The 17,583-nt window shown below is 35.3% G+C and overlaps 1 protein-coding gene across 5 annotated transcripts; it reads left to right on the top strand.

Annotated features, from left to right (window-relative positions):
• Positions 1–5,968: 5,968 nt before the first annotated feature.
• LOC150098388 (uncharacterized) lies at positions 5,969–14,409 on the top strand. 5 transcript variants are annotated; one of them, XM_090405501.1, is made up of 11 exons: positions 5,969–6,022; positions 6,153–6,246; positions 6,983–7,014; positions 8,570–8,710; positions 8,890–9,041; positions 9,121–9,376; positions 10,587–10,747; positions 12,727–12,818; positions 13,004–13,165; positions 13,640–13,709; positions 14,150–14,409. In XM_090405501.1, the coding sequence occupies exons 2-11, from the start codon at positions 6,175–6,177 to the stop codon at positions 14,233–14,235; spliced, it is 1,224 nt and encodes a 407-aa protein (XP_090261627.1). In that variant the 5' UTR covers positions 5,969–6,022; positions 6,153–6,174; the 3' UTR covers positions 14,236–14,409. The 5 variants fall into 5 exon arrangements, with proteins under 5 accessions (XP_090261627.1, XP_090261624.1, XP_090261623.1 ...); XM_090405498.1 differs by having other exon boundaries at positions 12,727–12,872; XM_090405497.1 differs by having other exon boundaries at positions 12,727–12,872; positions 12,986–13,165.
• Positions 14,410–17,583: the final 3,174 nt, after the last annotated feature.

The raw sequence follows: 17,583 nt of genomic DNA, 5'->3' as shown, positions 1-17,583 counted from the left end.
TAAAGTGCAAGATAGTTTTTTTTAAATAATAATTTGAAGTACGTTTAAAATTTGCTACTAAAAGTTTTAATTCGATGTATACTGTTTGATTATTTAGATTGATGGGAAATGAGTTCTTTTTCCGATTGAAATGTAAAAAGTTAATTTTATTGTTCTAGAGATACAGACATCGATTGAAGGTACCTATCTAACAAGTCGTGGGATGTTTTTAAAGCTATTTAAGTGATCTTGATGTGAATAAAACGGTTGGATCAGAGGAGATTTTGCCGAGTGTTTTGAAAGAGTATGCTAAGGAATACTTGAGGCTTCTGACATATTTTTTAATGTACGGTAAATGTTGAGTCTGGGTGCATATCCATGGACTGAAACGAGGGCGTGATTGGTTCATTTTGTGGAATAATCATGCCCTCTTTTCATACTGAAGGGAAGTGTTGCTTCAGTAATATAGTTACATTTTATATTAAGGTGATGCATTCACATGTAAAGGTAATTCACATATTAGGAAAGTTCTAGATTTTGCAAAGCCATTTGAAAGACTGTCACATATTGGTCTTTCTGCAAATGGGTGTGTATAGAAGATCCGTATCTCTAAGATGATGAGCTACCCATGGCTCAGGACAGAGCCCTTTGTGGCTCTGTCCTGAGAAAGTACTGTTTAACTTTCGTACGATAATGATACTGCGAGTTTTGGCAAGAGAATATTGTTTTCTGATAATGCATGGTTGAATAAAACTATGCATGTTAATAGTTTTATTCAACTGATCTGCTCTGTTTTATGCTTGCGTGTTTTATGCATTTGAAATCATATGGAATAAGTTGGTTAATCTTTATGAGTATATACTGCGTGTGTTCTTCTGGCCGGTTTATCCGTTTTGCGAGATGAAAGCTTGAGTTTCATGGACGAAAAAATGCTGACTTCTATAAAAGTATGGGACCAGCTAACTCATCTTTAATTGAAAAGTTCTGATAAAATTTCTTCACGTCATATAATGAATTCGAATGTGTTTCCAACCAATGGGCATCGTTGAAACTTACTGATCCACGCAGGCTCTTATTCGAATAGTCAAGATGATTACTTTCTAACATTTTATTTCTCAGAAATAAGTTATACTTTCCAAGAAGTTATACTCTTGTTTAAGTCTATATCCAAGTGTAAGCGAACAAAGTTTGCTCGTGAAGTATTTTCGTAACTCGGATTGCTCGTAAATATTACTTTTAGTAAGATGAATATTGATAAGTAAATGGGGAGTTGTCATTGCACTGAAGATAGCTTCGATTGGAGACCACGTGTGGACTTCCGTGCAAAGACTGTTGGTTTCATGATGTTGGTTAGCTATGATGACTGTTGGACGGAGTGTAATTGGCAGAATTTGGGAAATTGGCAGAGGATTGGACCGAGACATAACAAGAGGCATACCTTGTTAAACTGCGCTTACCTAACTGATACCCAGGATTTTCTTCCCTTCTTGAACCTTTTAAAAAATATCCCCGGTATTATCTGGTAAGCTTCTCTTAAAATGTATAAGTCATTATTGGAAATTATGGTCATGTGTAACTTTTATGGATGGATAGAACTGATGCATTGACATCGAACCAATTTATTTATTCATATGGAGTTTCCTCCCTTTTCTCCCCTGTCCCTATTGAGGCGAGTTGAGTCCCCTCATGGGGGTTCAGTATTTATGGCTGTAGATCCGTGTGTGAAAGAGCCATAGGGTAAACGGCCCCGCCTACTCCCTATACGGGAACAAATAGGCATTAGCTTAGCTGATTTGATCCGTGTGTGTTCACGAGGCAGGTTTGCCTGCTTGCGGGATGAAAAACCCCAGATAAACGGGGGGAAAAAACCTTACTGTATACGCCCAAGACCGGCTAACTTGGCTATGGCTGAGAAAGATCCTTAAGCTCCTCACGTCGGCGACGGGAATCGAACCCAGGACACTCCTTCCCCAGGCATATGGTTGCGAAGCGCAAAGCCACTAGGCTAACAGCACGGACATCGAACCAATTTAAGGCGGGGTACGAGAGATATTATGCCTGAATAGTTTTCTGCGAGAGGTGTACATTTCATTAGTCTGTTTCATTTTGTGTAAAGATGCAGCAGCACTTCATGGAACGTGAAGTATTCTGGTTGTCAGTTAATTTACATATCACATCAGTGGTAGAATACTAAGTTCTTTCAGTAAAACCTCATTAATCACTAATTATATGAAGAGCCAAAGGCTTCAATTCGGCGACATGAACTTGTTTAAGTTAAGGGATATTATATCTAATATTGTTTTTTAGCCGAATAAGAAACTCAAAGAGTTTCATGCCGAATATAGAAATTATATAAAGTTAGGTGAGTCCAAGCGTAAGCAAATACCTGGATTCTAGATCTTTAATCTTTAATTAAAGAGAGCGCGCGCGCGCACACACACACACACACACACACACACACACACACACACACACACACACACACACACACACACACACACTAGTTTTCAGTAGCATGCACAAATCATAAGACTACGTTCCTTTTTATTTCGTTGCATGAATGTTTTGGATTATGTTCTTGTGGTTTTAATAATTATAGAAGTGCATTTTTAAATTTTTCTTTTTTTTTTTAATTTCAGATCTAACCCTTCCTTGAAGCGTTGAATGCTCTAAAACTGCTTGCGGTTAAGGTGTTCATGGATAGAGAAGCGAACAGAGGCAGCGATGCATTCAAAGCCCTTGCTTTGGGGGCAAAGCAATGTGCGTAAGACGACCAGAAGACCCTCCCTCAGTAGATAGCTCAGCTGAAAAATTGAGAATGTCATCGATTAATAGGGAAACGCGTGTATTCCCAGAACACCTCCTCCTCCTCATTCCCTCCGGCATGTATACAACACATTTGTCTGTTAGTTAATGCAATGATCCTTATCCTATCTAGTATACATTTCCACTATGTTTTACTTCAGGTTTTTCATAATGAATGATTTTGCAATCAAGATCAACTAATCAAGAAAATGTACAAGTTTAAGGGAAGTAATATATTTGTTGTTATACAGCAATAAATAATGGCGGAATACATTACGAGTGCAAGTTATTCACCAGAAAGAAAATCTTTCTGTGGAAAACAATACAAACAACACACTCGGTTTCAATCCTTCCCACATACAAAACACAACGATCATTTAGTACTAATTTTTTAATCCTAGAGATAGTTTTGCGATGTGAGACACTGAGAACATACATTAAGACATAAATAAATTCAATCATACATATAAAATATGACAAAAGTTAACTCCATCCGGCCAATTTCATCGTAAGCTGACTGTGCAATATTAGATATTTGTAACAACTTTCTGTATCCAGTATTTCTTATCTTTACAAAGAGAGAGAAGAGCCTGGATTGTGCTGGATACTCTCACGCAAGAAACAAACAGAACTATAATGTTAGCAAATTATAATACCCCGGAAATCTTTCTTAATTTTATGTGATTTTCTCCCATTAATGGATGTAAGTCTATACAGGAAAGATAAAATACCACAAGCGACTGAATGTTGAATACTCTGGCCAAGCATGCCATCTCTTTCACTTTACGCTTTCAATAAGCATTACTGTTGTAGTTTCACATCGAATGATGAAGTTCATCTACCACCTATAGTTATTCACAAAATATCCATGGTCGGTGTGGGATTCAAACCCACAATCTCTTGGTTGAATACGGATACGCTAACCATTCGGATCCAAGCAGTTCGGCAATTACGGCATACGTCTGCTCCTCTTTTTTGGTCTATTTTTTTTTTTTTTACCAGAGCATGTTAATGACTTCCCACCACACTAATTATTGAAGACCTGAAGTGACTAAAAAGTTTCATGTTTGGACTATGGAGAACGGTGTCCAGATTATCTAACTTTAGTTAAACTCACTTTTCTAATGCTAATGTAATGTAGCTCAGAGCTCTTCCCTTATCCTTTTCAAAAATGAAAAAAAAAAAAAAAAAAAAAGCCACCTTGTCCTAAATTTCATCGTAACCCCCTTCCCAAGCTTATAATAATTTTAAATTTCTCTAACGCCATAATTACGAAAGAAAGGGCTTCAAGTATCCCATTAACTTAATACAACTAGCAATTTTAACGGGCATGCAACACTCCCTAGTAGATTCTACAGAGAAATAAAGCAGCTTGCTATACGATACTTAACAAATCTATAAATAAATAAATCTCGGTGTCAGGGTTTATAGTTTCTCAACGCCATATCCTCTAAACAGCTCTTTGTTGTAATTCCACTGGCTTTATTCTCCAATCTATTATATCATTATCGTTCTATATTTGTGACCTTCGTTTAGTTGATCAATAAACATAAATCTTTATCACAAAGGTTTTGTTATGAAATTTATATTAAATACCAAACTATGATGACACTGCCCCTGTGTTGCTGCCAGCTGTTGCCTTTGCCGATACCAACAGGTTAGCTTGTGTAGATTAACTAATCATCAGGTGAAGGTTTCTACTTTACCAGAATTGCAAAAAAAAAAAAAAAAAAAAAACTGGCACATACGAGGTTTCACATTACAGCCCGTATGGACGTGACCACCATTTTTTTTTTCTTTTTCTTTCTTTTTTTTGTAAAACATTTTAATAAAAACTAGTGGTGTATGTTACAAAATTAAAAAAATATATCCTGCATGTTTTGTATCTCGAATATTAGTGATCAAAACTGTTTAAGCTAAAATAACAATATTTACAAGATTCAATTTAATAATTTTGTTGACAGCATTACAGAAAATATTTTCTCATTGAGAAAAAGCCAAAACAAAGTAACATGCAAAAGCGCACCACGCGGTGACTTCGCGAACTAACAATTTCGGTGCTGATTTATTATCATCATGCGAATTTATTTTAAATTGTAATTGGCCATTATATATCATATGTAATATATGAAGATATTAAAATATATCATATAAAATATATGATATCTTTTAAAAATAAAACTGATTCACCAAAAATAGCTTTCCTTTCTCAGTATCAAACTGGTACCTGATGATCATTAGACAACGTTGTTCTTTGGTGATAAACAAAATAATCCATAAAATAAAAGAAAACAACAATATGTCGATACATCGCTTTGTACAATCTTTCCAAGTTCACTACTGTATTTAAACTTTCTTTACAAACCTTTCAGATTTGTATCTCTGTTTTAGTATTATGTTGATGAATACGATGCGCCGAATAAGCTTGATCTTAAATGTCACTAAAAATATTTAACGAAAGTCAAATGCTAAGTGAAATACTTCATCGAGTAAACAAAAAATATCCTACTATATCTGCTACAAGAGTAGCACTCCGATTCGTCAGCAACTTTGTTATTGAAGCATATTGCGCACGGTTTTGCGCATAGAATGATGACATCTGGTGGTAGAGATTAAGCAAAGAATGTGGCGTCGTTAATATACAAGATACGTATTTTGTCATAATATAAGTTGTAATATAATAAACTTTTATACGCTATTTCGAAATTTTGAAATGATGTGTAAAATTAACGCATCTAATACTATTACACAGGCTGTAATAGCTCATTTACGATGAGCTATTTTCTCTTAAGAACAAATGCTAACAAAAACCGTACAAGAATCAAGAATGTCAATCGAATATTGACATCATCTGTACTTATACCATCACAAAAAAAAAAAAAAACTTTTTCATTTACATACCCATTTCACAGAAAATATTCTTACCCTTACAATAAATAAATAAACAAACACATAAATAGGTTTCAAAAATGCTTCGCATCGCTATGTATCGATATGATTACAATTCTCATATTATTTCAGAAAAAAAATATAGGCCACCAACTTTTATTAGCATCGTGTACATTTATTGCATTTTACACGTGATATGTTGTAAGGTGTTTGAAATGCGCAGACTCAGTATCCCCTCTACATTGAAATAAAACAGAATAAAAACACAGATTATTGATCAGACGTGTTAAACAGCATTGTAGCATAACCTCGAAGTAACTTCGTGTGGCATTAACTTTTCTGGTGTATTGTAAGTATTTCCAAAATTTGTTCAGAATAAACTTGCAGTCAGTTTCATTAAATTTTTTTTTTTTTTTTATAATACACAAAATTGAATCTAAACTTTTATAGCAGTTTTAACTGAATATTTGTTTCAATAGAATTTCGCTGCTAGGAGCAGTTATGGGATCAATTCTCTTCTTGGTGATATTTGAAAAAATCTTGCTGATTGCACCAACCACAGTAACAAAAATGGTAAGATTGATTCTCAAAGCGTGTGCTTCGTATTTCAATTAAATTAAAAACATCAATGATTCCATTCCATAAATTGCTACATTTTTAAAGAAAAAAAAATTATAATCGATACTTTGCAGTTTTTTTTAACCCAATTCAAAATGAAATCATCAGAAATATTTGAAAGATACATGGTTGACATTTCCTTTTATTTAACTGAAATACGTATGATTTTATGTTTGCCGTTTTTTTGTCAATAGATGGCACATGTGTTCGGTATACACAATCATATCAAAGCCAAAAGAATTATGTATCCTGTCAACGATAAAAAAAAAAAAAAAAAAGTTAAAATACATAGAGCCTCACAGAACATTAAAAAATTCACTCTAGAATGGCTTTAACAGCATTCATTACACCAATAATTTATTATTGTTTTAAGTACATAATAATAAATATAAAATTTATTTAATTACAATTGGGATTTAATATAGCTTTTTTAGTTTATTTTATTAATATTTATAATAAAAAAAAATAAAATTACAACAACAACAATAATAATATAGTCCAGTATGAATTTTATCATAAAATAAGTTCTACTTATTCCTACACTGTTTTATATATGTTATGCGTATTTTACTTCTCTCTCAGTATTCATGAAAGAAATGCATGTAAAAGTTTTAGAATTATAATGTATAAATTCCATAACTGTGCTTTTTAATTAAGCTTTGTTTGAATGCAACATTATGTTGATTGGCAGGGAAAAGAATCAAGACGTGATTCGCACATTAGGTAAGTACCGACAAATTTTCCGTATTTGTGTTGTTTTAATATCCTTTGGCAACAGTTTTGTTAATATATATCGTATGTGTGTGGTAATTAAATTTTCATTGAAATGTTGGTTGCCAATTAGCAAGGTTAAAATAAAGAATACTGTGGTTTCTTCTGAAAATATACAAAAATACATTGGCTTCCATAAATTAGGGAACAAAGTAAAAAAAAAAAAATTGCGATCACTCGGGAGAAGGTAAAGAGCTTAATGAATCTTCCTGGATTATTGTAATTCTTGTAGATAAATTTATACATTAGAAATACATAATTGTCAGATTTTAGGGGAAGACAACGTATACTAGAATATTAATTTAAGAACTTTAATTAATACTTCCTATATTTCGGTCATGTTATATTACCATCTTCAGGGATTACAAAATAATGATATGTGTACGCAGCACTAACACAAAGCAAATATGGCTGAAGAAAACAACTGAAGTCGATCCTAGAGTCCTAAAGGTACTCCTTAATGTTCTAAACCACAATTAACTACAACCCCCTCTCCGTTCATAACAGAGATTACTCTAAATCTATCACAATTCCTTATATCCCGGGTACTTCTGAAAAGCTAACAAAAATCCTAAAAAAATATGTCCTGACATCTTGTTACAAACCCACGGCGGGTTCGAATCCCGCCGTGGGAATGAATGTGGTGATTGTCTATGGAAGTGGAGGTGGTGGTGGTGGTGGGCGTTAGATGGCGTTCGTGTAGTTGCAGTTCGTTGCAATTGGTGGGTTGAGTAAGTGGTGGAGACAGAGAGTTGTAGAGCAGATGCCCTCCTCGATGAGTCTTTGGACTCCATGGAGGTATCACGGTACATCAAGGTACCTTCTATATCCTACCTGGATATACAAGGTACCTTGTAGTTGAAAACTGTCCTCCTATGGCCAAACAGGCATGACAGCTAATATCAGGATATCTGAACATGAGGACTACATCCAGTTCAACCAATAGATCCACTCAGGACTTGTTGACCATGCTTTGGACACCCGCCACAAAATACGCTGGAAGAAAGCCACTGTTCTACACCACAGAAAGTATAAACATAAGAGATTATTCCTGGAATCAGCCTCAGCTCTGATAAACTTCCCAAACCTCAACAAATTTAAATGCATGAGACTGCCCCAAATTTGGGAAGCTTGCATTCTAAGACCATCAGCCCAACAGCCAAGACAACTCTTTTTTAGTCCACTAGGAGAAACCTTTAGGACTCTTGGACCGATTCAGTTGTTTTCCTCAGCCATATTTGCTTAGTGTTAGTGCCTGCGTGCACATGTCATTATTTTGTGATCCCTGAAGATGGTAATGTAACATTACCGAAATATAATGTTAAATATAGGAAGTATTAATTAACATTTTTAATTAATATTTTAGTATACGTTGTCTTTGCCTAAAATCTCACCGTTAAAGAGCTTAAAGGTAAACATTGTCAATCTTAAAAGAACAGGATTAATGCATGAATGTTCATCATGATTGAAATGTATAAATTCGGAATTCTTTTGCCTCCGCCTGTAGGCCAGACCATAATCAGATGGTGACTGTGGAAGACTTCGAGAGATACAGCAGGGTTGCTCTTCCAGCGGTCTTCAGAGATTATCTCCATGACGGTGCTGATGGAAACTTCACTTTGCTAGAAAATGCAAAAACCTTTTCAAAGTAAGGGCTCTTCTTGGGCATTAGTTCAGAATCAATTCCGACAGGGTATATCTTTATTTTTTATTATTCTTCCGTTTTAATTATGGCATTTGTTTTTGTAAATATATGTATATGACGAAGCCTAAACTATGTTAGTGAAAAATACAGCAATTTCTTTTCTTTTTTTTTCCTGTCTTCAGATATAGAATCAGACCTCGCATGTTGCACAATGTGGCTAATTTGGATATGTCCGTGACCTTACTCAAACATAAAATAACATTTCCAGTCTGCCTGTCCCCAACGGGTTTTCAAGTGCTATTCCATCCTGAAGGAGAAATTGCCATCGCAAGAGGTAAGTCGTGGTTTAGAAGAAATGTGTGGCTCTAATAGTCTACACTGCATTAACAATGTCATTTTTTCATTTGGTTTAGCTGCTGCCAGTGCTGGAACTCTTATGATTTTGAGCAGTGTTTCAACAACCTCTATTGAAGACGTGACCAAAGCAGCACCCGATGGAATTCGCTGGATGATGATCTACCCTTTAAAGAATCGGGACGTCACTAGACGCATTGTGACGAAAGCAGAAAAGAACGGGTTCAAGGCAATCGTATTAACAGCAGACTCCCCAGTATATGGCAATAAAGTAAACAATTTGAAGAACAACTTCCACATCCCTGAGGGAGTCAGGTAAGATATTAAGTGATTCTGGCCTTCGTTAGTTGTCATACGATCTGTAATTTATTTTATCTTCCTATTTTGGTTTTCTCTCTTAACCCGTCTCTTGTTTTTTCTCTATATCTGTATGTCTACTCGTTTCTCTCTTTTTATAATATTCCTTATTTCTAATTCTAATTGGTTTATTGAAATTTATTGAACGAATTGAAGCAGCTTTGATTTGGTTTGGTAGTGGAGAACTCATTTCAACCCATTGCGTTCGCTGTCTGTCATTATCCACCCATCATATCAGATCATGCGTTCCACAGATCTCACAGTTGGAACAGACCATCAACAAGACGACCAGATTGGTCTTCATCATGACGTGTGGAGCATCCCTGTGAAAATAACTGGACCTATTTTTGAACTGCGCCACGTAACAAACACTTCTCGCCATAAACAGGATACATCTCTTTATGAATGTCATTTATAGGAAGTCCTTTTGGCCAGGAGAAAAACGCAACAAAACGCTGGTAGTTGTACATTCCTAGAGCACGGTCGCCATTTTGAATTGCTGTGTCATCAGCCTAGACTGTGCTGCTACCTAGCGATGCATACTGAATATCCTTCGCTTCCAATTAATTTGTTCTACTTTTTGTTTGTAGTTTACTGACTTACCCTGGTAATCATTTCATCGAGTGTCCGTAGAAATTCCCTTTTTTGGAATCGTAGAATGAAAATTATTTCATTGGAATAAATTACAATGAAGCTAAAGTTAGATGTCACATTTTTAAAAAACGACCTTTGAAGTTACACGCCAAAGTTCTCACATTAGTGGCACATCCAGAGGGGGGAAAAAGGGCCCTGGCTCCCAAAGGAAAAAGGGGAAAACATTAGAAAATTTTTCCAAAATCTTTTCCTAATTAAAATTATTTTTTTTAAATTTATGTTGTGTCGTGTCTTCTGTTTGTATACTATTTATGAATTAGCGATCATTGCTGATGCTCAGTCATAGGTCGTATGCAATGCATAGTGTGTATTCTCAAATCGTCTACTCGACTCGCCTCCCCCCTCCATATTAAACCCTGAGTGCGCTACTGTTTCACACTACCTCATTTAATTAAATTACTATGTTAATTATAATCTATAATTGAGAGAAATAGCATAATAATTCTCACATTTTTTCTTTACATTGGTAAAGCTTAAAATTGATTTCGAATATATTCTGTTTCTCATTTTGTAGTTTGCCAGTCTACGCTGAAGCCTATGGCCTGCTCAACGAATCAGGATCAAAGATATTTGAAACGTTTGTTAACGATTTGGACGCTGCGGCCACCTGGGAAACAATACGTTGGTTGAAGACCATCACTTCCTTGCCCGTCGTGGTCAAAGGGATTCTCACAGGTGAGTAGGATTTGTCTAATTTTAATTAAGAACACTACACAAATCGATAAAATTATATCTGGCGTCAGTAGCCTATTTGAAAGAGATCCATTAACCATCGGTTTTAAAAATTGATTTTTTGAAAGACATCTATTAACCAATTGAAGGGTGCAATGTTTCGCTGTTCTTCCATTTGCGCTATGACGTGAAAAAAATAACTGAGAAGGGATTTAGGAGGGGGAAGAAAAGATGAAGGAGATAGTCTCTTTTTCAACCTTACTTTCATCCGATCCATGGAATTAAAAGCATTCAGTGAAGGTGATCTGAAATGTTGATACATTTCAGGAAACAAGGATACCACCACGTTACTGATATATACTTCTTTATATATCAGTAACGTTTATATAATATAATATCAGTAACATTTATATGATATAATTACTGATAATAAATGAGTATTTTGCATATATCAAAATGAATGCTTGGTTACTTATAATAAATACGTTATTGATTTTATTTATTCCATGGAAAATATTAACAAGGGTTAGTTTAATGCTACTATGAACAAGGTTATGTATTTTGGACCGAAATATTGTCGATATTGGCTTCAATATTGGATAAAGGTTCAATATTGGCTAAGCTAACCAAAATCACATCTGGTTTGTGGAACTTTCCCTATGAAGACAGATTGAAGGAGCCTGGGCTTCAAAGTTTAAGAGATACCAGGTTTAGCCAGGTTACCAGGTTACCATATAGATATTAGAAATATGAAAGCTAGTAGACTGTTCTTACACTGCACATTAACTAAAAATTTCCCCTGGAAGATGAGTAACGTTATGGTTAAGAAGAATGTGATGCCCAGGTTCTTTTCATGGCGTGTTAATGGAATAAGCTGCTAATGGACATTGCTAATGTGTCTTTAGTGAATGTTTTAAGGAGAAATATTATAGCTACCAGTGAATCACTCCTTCCACGCCCGTCCATCAGTGAGCCACTGAATCTCTGTTATTTATTTTCTGTTTTGGGGGTAATTTTTAAACCATGAATAGGGAGAGCCACCTATTTCAATGTCTTAGCCTTTTCCAGAAGCGTTTCATGTTTTGAGTGTATGAAATGCTTTGCACAAGTCAGTAAAAACTACTATACCATGGCAATTTTGTTTATATATGACAGTGTTGATTAAATTTGTGAAATTCGTCAATGGTGTTGTTCCTTTATTCTTCTGGAAACCGTGCGTTGACAAGTGATAGTATAGCTATGGGTCTCTATCTGCTGATTGAGTTTCTTTTCCCATGTTTATATATGCTCTTTTTAAGCTTGTAGTCTTGTTTTGTCTCCGATAAACGGGCTGGGGTTAAACTGTCCCCTGTTGTTGGCTGTATTTCTTTGGTGTTCGTGCAGCAGAGGGAGAACATATTTAGCATTAGGCTTTCGTTGCCAGGTGGAGTCCGAATGGCCAGACAAAATAAAAGAGTAGATTTCGATGGCACTGCTACACTTAATATACCCTCTTTCCGACAATAGATCCTTTAGGCATTTGTTACAGTTTATGATTCATCTTCACTCCTTTCCTTGAGCTGGTTCTACTACACTTTAACAATGGCGACGCCCCTTGTACAATCGTCCATGACCTCAGTCCACAACCGAATTTTGAACACACGAAATTTGAAAACTACTTGGTAAACTTAGATAACTTATACATAAAGTTCTTCACCACGTTGAGTGGAAACACGTTTAAAACTTTTACATTAATCAGCTAGAGTAAAATCACTTTAAAACACTACGGTAGGTGTGAAAGGTACCAATGTATTATACATACCAGGATCCTCTCTCAACGAGTCCTCTAAAGTGCCTATAATAATAATAATAATAATAATAATAATAATAATAATAATAATAATAATAATAATAATAATAATAATAAGCCTAGATTTTTCATTTATTGCGTATTCTATTACACAGAAGCTTTACAAATAAATTTTATATTTGTTCTATCACAGGTAAAGATGCCACATTAGCTGCAATCAGTGGAGCTCGAGGTATTCTGGTGTCCAATCATGGGGGAAGACAATTGGATACTGGCCCAGCCACTGTAAGAATCCTTTTCCATCCTTCATTTAGCGACCACTTCAATTGTACCAAATTAGTAAGCTTGCATTCACATTGAGTTTTCACTTTCTATTTTGCTCAATGAATAGTTTGGATTATTTTAAAAGCAACAAATATTCATTATTAAAATTATTTTAATAATCGCAGTAGTGTTTTGTTTTTGTTCAGATCGAAGCCTTGCTTGAGGTGTTGAATGCCGTAAAACTGCTACCGATTGAGGTGTTCATAGATGGAGGAGTGCGCCGAGGTAGCGATGTGTTCAAAGCCCTTGCTTTAGGAGCTAAAGCGGTGTGTGTTGGACGACCAGCACTGTGGGGACTTGTTTATGATGTGAGTATTATTAAATAAGTCATGTATGGGGAGAAAGTTATTGACTAATTAAGGGAACGTGTGTGTTTATAAGGGAAGTGGAATATTAGTAGTTACTCTCCATGTAACCCATGCGGGTGATCATTATGATTTAAGTTGTTGACCAAATGGCACCTAGTTTTAGTGAAACCACAACAGAAGAAACATCCCCCTCCTCACCTCAGCACATCCAAACAACAACACACCTCATTAGTATTATTAACAGTTTAGTGTTACTTACCAAATCATAAACAAAGCGTAGCGATAAAGGTACTAAATCGCAAAGTTAGTTTGGGGACGTAAATTCTTGAGATTACACGTTGAGGTACAAACTGATTCCAATGCAGTATGCTGGACGTTAATCTGTTTTAGTGAATCTGGTATGTACCATGGTTGTGAAATATTATATATTTCTTATTACTGTTCTCTAACACTGGGGTTTCCTTATATTAATAGGGGGAAAGAGGAGCAACGATCGTGTTGGATATTTTGCGACAAGAAACCAACAGAACGATGATGTTAGCAGGTAAGAAAACAAAAGAAATCTTTCTGAATTGTGGCTGTAACTCCTTTCTTGGATCTCGTTTCACTGTAGGACAGTAATCAGGATTTCTCCGGTCAGCAGATGAATCATGGCATTATAACAGGAGAGAGAAAGAGAGAGAGAGAGAGAGAGAGAGAGAGAGAGGGGGGGGTCAGTGTGAGCAGAGGTGGAGGAAATGATCCCTTTCTAATTAAGATTTCTTAGCAAGGAAGAAATGACCAAGAATAGTAGAGGCATTGTGTAGGAGCATTATCCCTTCCCTGGTAGAACATTCAAACCGAAGTACATCAACAAGCAGGCGAAGAACTGGCTAATTTGCAGTGATGATTATCATTGTAGTTATGCTATTTATTGTAATTATAATTTTATTTCCGTAAGATTATTAAGATTAACTATTTATTGAGATTTATTTGTTTCCTCAGGATCAAGAAATATTGCAGACATCGACAGATCTCAGGTGGTCAGAGAAAGCTATTACGAGAATCTGTGGACGTCTGTTATCCCTTAATTCTTGAATTCGATGACAACATTTAATAAGCCAAGAGTGTGTTTCCGATATCCTCATCACCCAACTGCAAATGATGTTTAAGCAAAATGTTAGACTTTAACGCCTTTGCTTTAAACGAGTACAATTTCATATGTGTACAAAAGAGCAAATAAATTTATATTTTTATTCTCTAGAGTTAGTTATTTTGTCTAATAATTCAAATAACTGAGCAAAATTAACAACGCTAATAGTTGAAAATGATTTTCGTTTGAAGAAAAAAGAAGAATCTTGAAGATAATGTGGTTAGCCCTATGGCTAACCATATTATCTTCAAGATTCTTCTTTTTTTCAAGATTCTTCACTCTTAGTCTGGTCTCCGTTGACTATTATTATGAGCTGCAGAGGTTCATATATATATATATATATATATTCCGAAAAAATTGCCCAAAATACTATCATAGTTTCTTGTCTAGGCCATATAAATAACAGATTCCCAGCAGCATTCATAAAATGAAACTAGTACATCATTATTTCACAGCTCAAAAGTCTCACAATAAAGATAGTCTTTTGAAATGTTCTAAATCTCAAAAAGAGTACAGTAAAATATAATAAACCAAATTGAAAACAAATGCGATTATAAGATTCTGAAGATACTCTACACTGGAATATTAAACTAACACTGGAGATAATATATAAGAAAGCCGCAAAGAAAATCAAAATACCCACATAATCATGCATTCCTTGAATAACATCAAAAATAACCGTCGATATGCATACAACTTAATAGAAACAATTAAATCGAAACCCAAGTAATGAAGTTTGGAAACTGAATATAAAAGTACAAGAAACAACCTTGGAATGCAGGTGCAAAAAAAGAAAAGAATATGGAGACAAATTAACCTCAGCACATAATGATGTGAAAGATACCTGGAATCTGATTAACAATATGCTGGATTATACTGCCAAAAACAACGTCTCTGAAACCATTAAAACACGGGTTTGACGAAAGAGGAGAAATCTTTTGACAGCAAATAAGTGACTTTAACGATTGCTTTCTAGACTACATCCTAGAATACAGAGAAAAGATCCGTCCATTCATCGAACGTGATCTTCCACTTAGAGTACAATGAAATCCGACATTGTGGTTTTCAACCACATGAAGAGAAAAAATATGCTCTGCAGTTAATCAAATCAATCTAAGCAAATGTCAAGGAATCGAAGCAATTGGACTCCAAGATAATATTCACTACACTAGGTCGGATCATGTTAATTATCGGACTTATTGTAGCTGAATACTAAATAAATTATTTCTAATTGGACTAAATAAATTACTAAATAAATGATTTCTAATTGGACTAAATAAATTACTAAATAAATGATTTCTAATTGGACACATACTCTCACGCTAAAAACCACAATGATCATATGTATCTATCTATATATTCAGGAGAAAGAACTCAATATAGAACTACAGACACACAGCTACACTACTAGTTATCAACGAAATAGTGGAGCAGATACTTCTTAAGAAACTTGCTACATATACCGAAAAATTTCTTATCGTTCCAAAAACAGTATGGTTTCCAGAAGAATAAACGAACAACATATCTCTGGGAGGATTTCACAGGTTTAATCAAATCTTCCTTAAAGAAAAATATAAATGTCGTGTTTATTGACCTGTCTAAAGCATTCTCAGACATGAAACACTTCTAGAAAAGTTAAAACATATTGGAATAGAACCGGTGTCTACCAACTTGGTTTAGAAATTACCACCACAACGGAAAACATAAGAAATTTTTCGATAAGTATTATCGGATCATTTCGCAATGTAGAGTTATCAGTAGCTTATTGCGTTCCACAGGCGACTGTTCTATCTTTCTCTCAACGTTATTTCGAGGCAGAAATGAACTGGAATAGACACATGAAATATTCACACAAGTTAACTATATAGACTGAAAGACAGCTTCTGTTTCGATAAAAGTACTCGTATGCATGACATGACGTGATTGTAAACTAATCAGATTTATATCATTGCAATATAAAATGATAAAGTGATATTCTGGGAGCAGATCATGCCCCCAGAACATCAACCCAAATTAAGCGTATGTTTACTGATCACATAATTCGTTTATACTTTCGGGAGTGGGGAATATCTTTTTAGAGCTGTGTGAAGGTAATATTTGAAATGATTCCATTAGTTCTGTGATTTGGAGCCTAGATCGTTAATGAAGTGAATACCACCAGATAACTAGGGTTTGTGAATAAGAAGGCTATCGACTAATAAGGGGACTTTCATGTTTAAGGGAATTTAAATTGCTGTCCTACGGCAGGTAATAATGCAGATTACTGTAATGATGGTAGATTTGGACTAAAAATGGACAAGTTTCTAGGCGAACAACAGTGAAAACAACTTCCTCTATCCCCCATGCCCTACCCTAATCACTCCAATTCCATTATCTTTTAGAGTAAGCAGCAATGCGGGCCACCAAGAATATAGCAGGTTATTGACCACAAACGAAATCTTTTTACTGGAAAAACAATACAAACACAAAAACACATTATGTCTAATTCCTTCCCACATACACAACACAAGAATTAATTGATTAATTGGCGAATGATGATACAATGACTGCGAAGCCCCTTTACGGGGAGCTCAACAAATACAAAGGTATTAATTGTAATGTACCTGTAAAGTGCATGTGTTATCCTGGCCGGTTCGAAAGAAGAAACCTACCACATCCGTACGAGACTGATTAACTCACAATTTGATTGAAAATACCTGATAAAGGTTCCTCATGTCATAGACAAGATGCGAATCCAGGTCTTTCCAATCAATGGTCTACTCTAAACCAGCCGAGGTACGGAGGCTCAGCTTTATATAATTATTAAATCGCAAACAGTTTTATGATGTGAGTCACTGAGAGATTATATTGAAGCACAATTAGTTTCAATATGCGGAAAGCTAACTCCATCCGGTTATCTTTCTTCGTGAGATGGTTGTGCAACAGTACATACTCACGAGCCAAAATATTATGGCCACCTACCTGGTAGCATGCTATGCATTCCTTGGCCAAAATAACCGCTTATGCCCGCTTTCGCATTGGCTTCACTAGATCGCGGAAGTTGGACTGAGGAATTCTCAACCAACTAGACAGTATAACTTCCCAGAGGTCAGCAACCGAGCGACGCACTGGTATCGACCTGCGGAAGTCGTATTCCTCTCAGGAATGTTCGATGGAATTCAAATTAGGAGAATTGTGCGTCCAAAGAAACACATGGAATGCTTAAAATTCTCGTTAAACATACCTGCACAATACAAGCCCTTGACACAGGACGTTTTCTTGCTGGAAGAGTTCAAATCCATCTGAC

This window comes from Typopeltis vanoorti, chromosome 15, assembly GCF_054136105.1.
Source record: "Typopeltis vanoorti isolate ZY-2024b chromosome 15, IOZ_Tvanoo_1.0, whole genome shotgun sequence".
In the NCBI taxonomy this organism is placed as follows: domain Eukaryota; kingdom Metazoa; phylum Arthropoda; class Arachnida; order Uropygi; family Thelyphonidae; genus Typopeltis; species Typopeltis vanoorti.
Note: the sequence above shows the minus strand (reverse complement) of the source record. Positions and strands in the feature narration are given on the sequence as shown.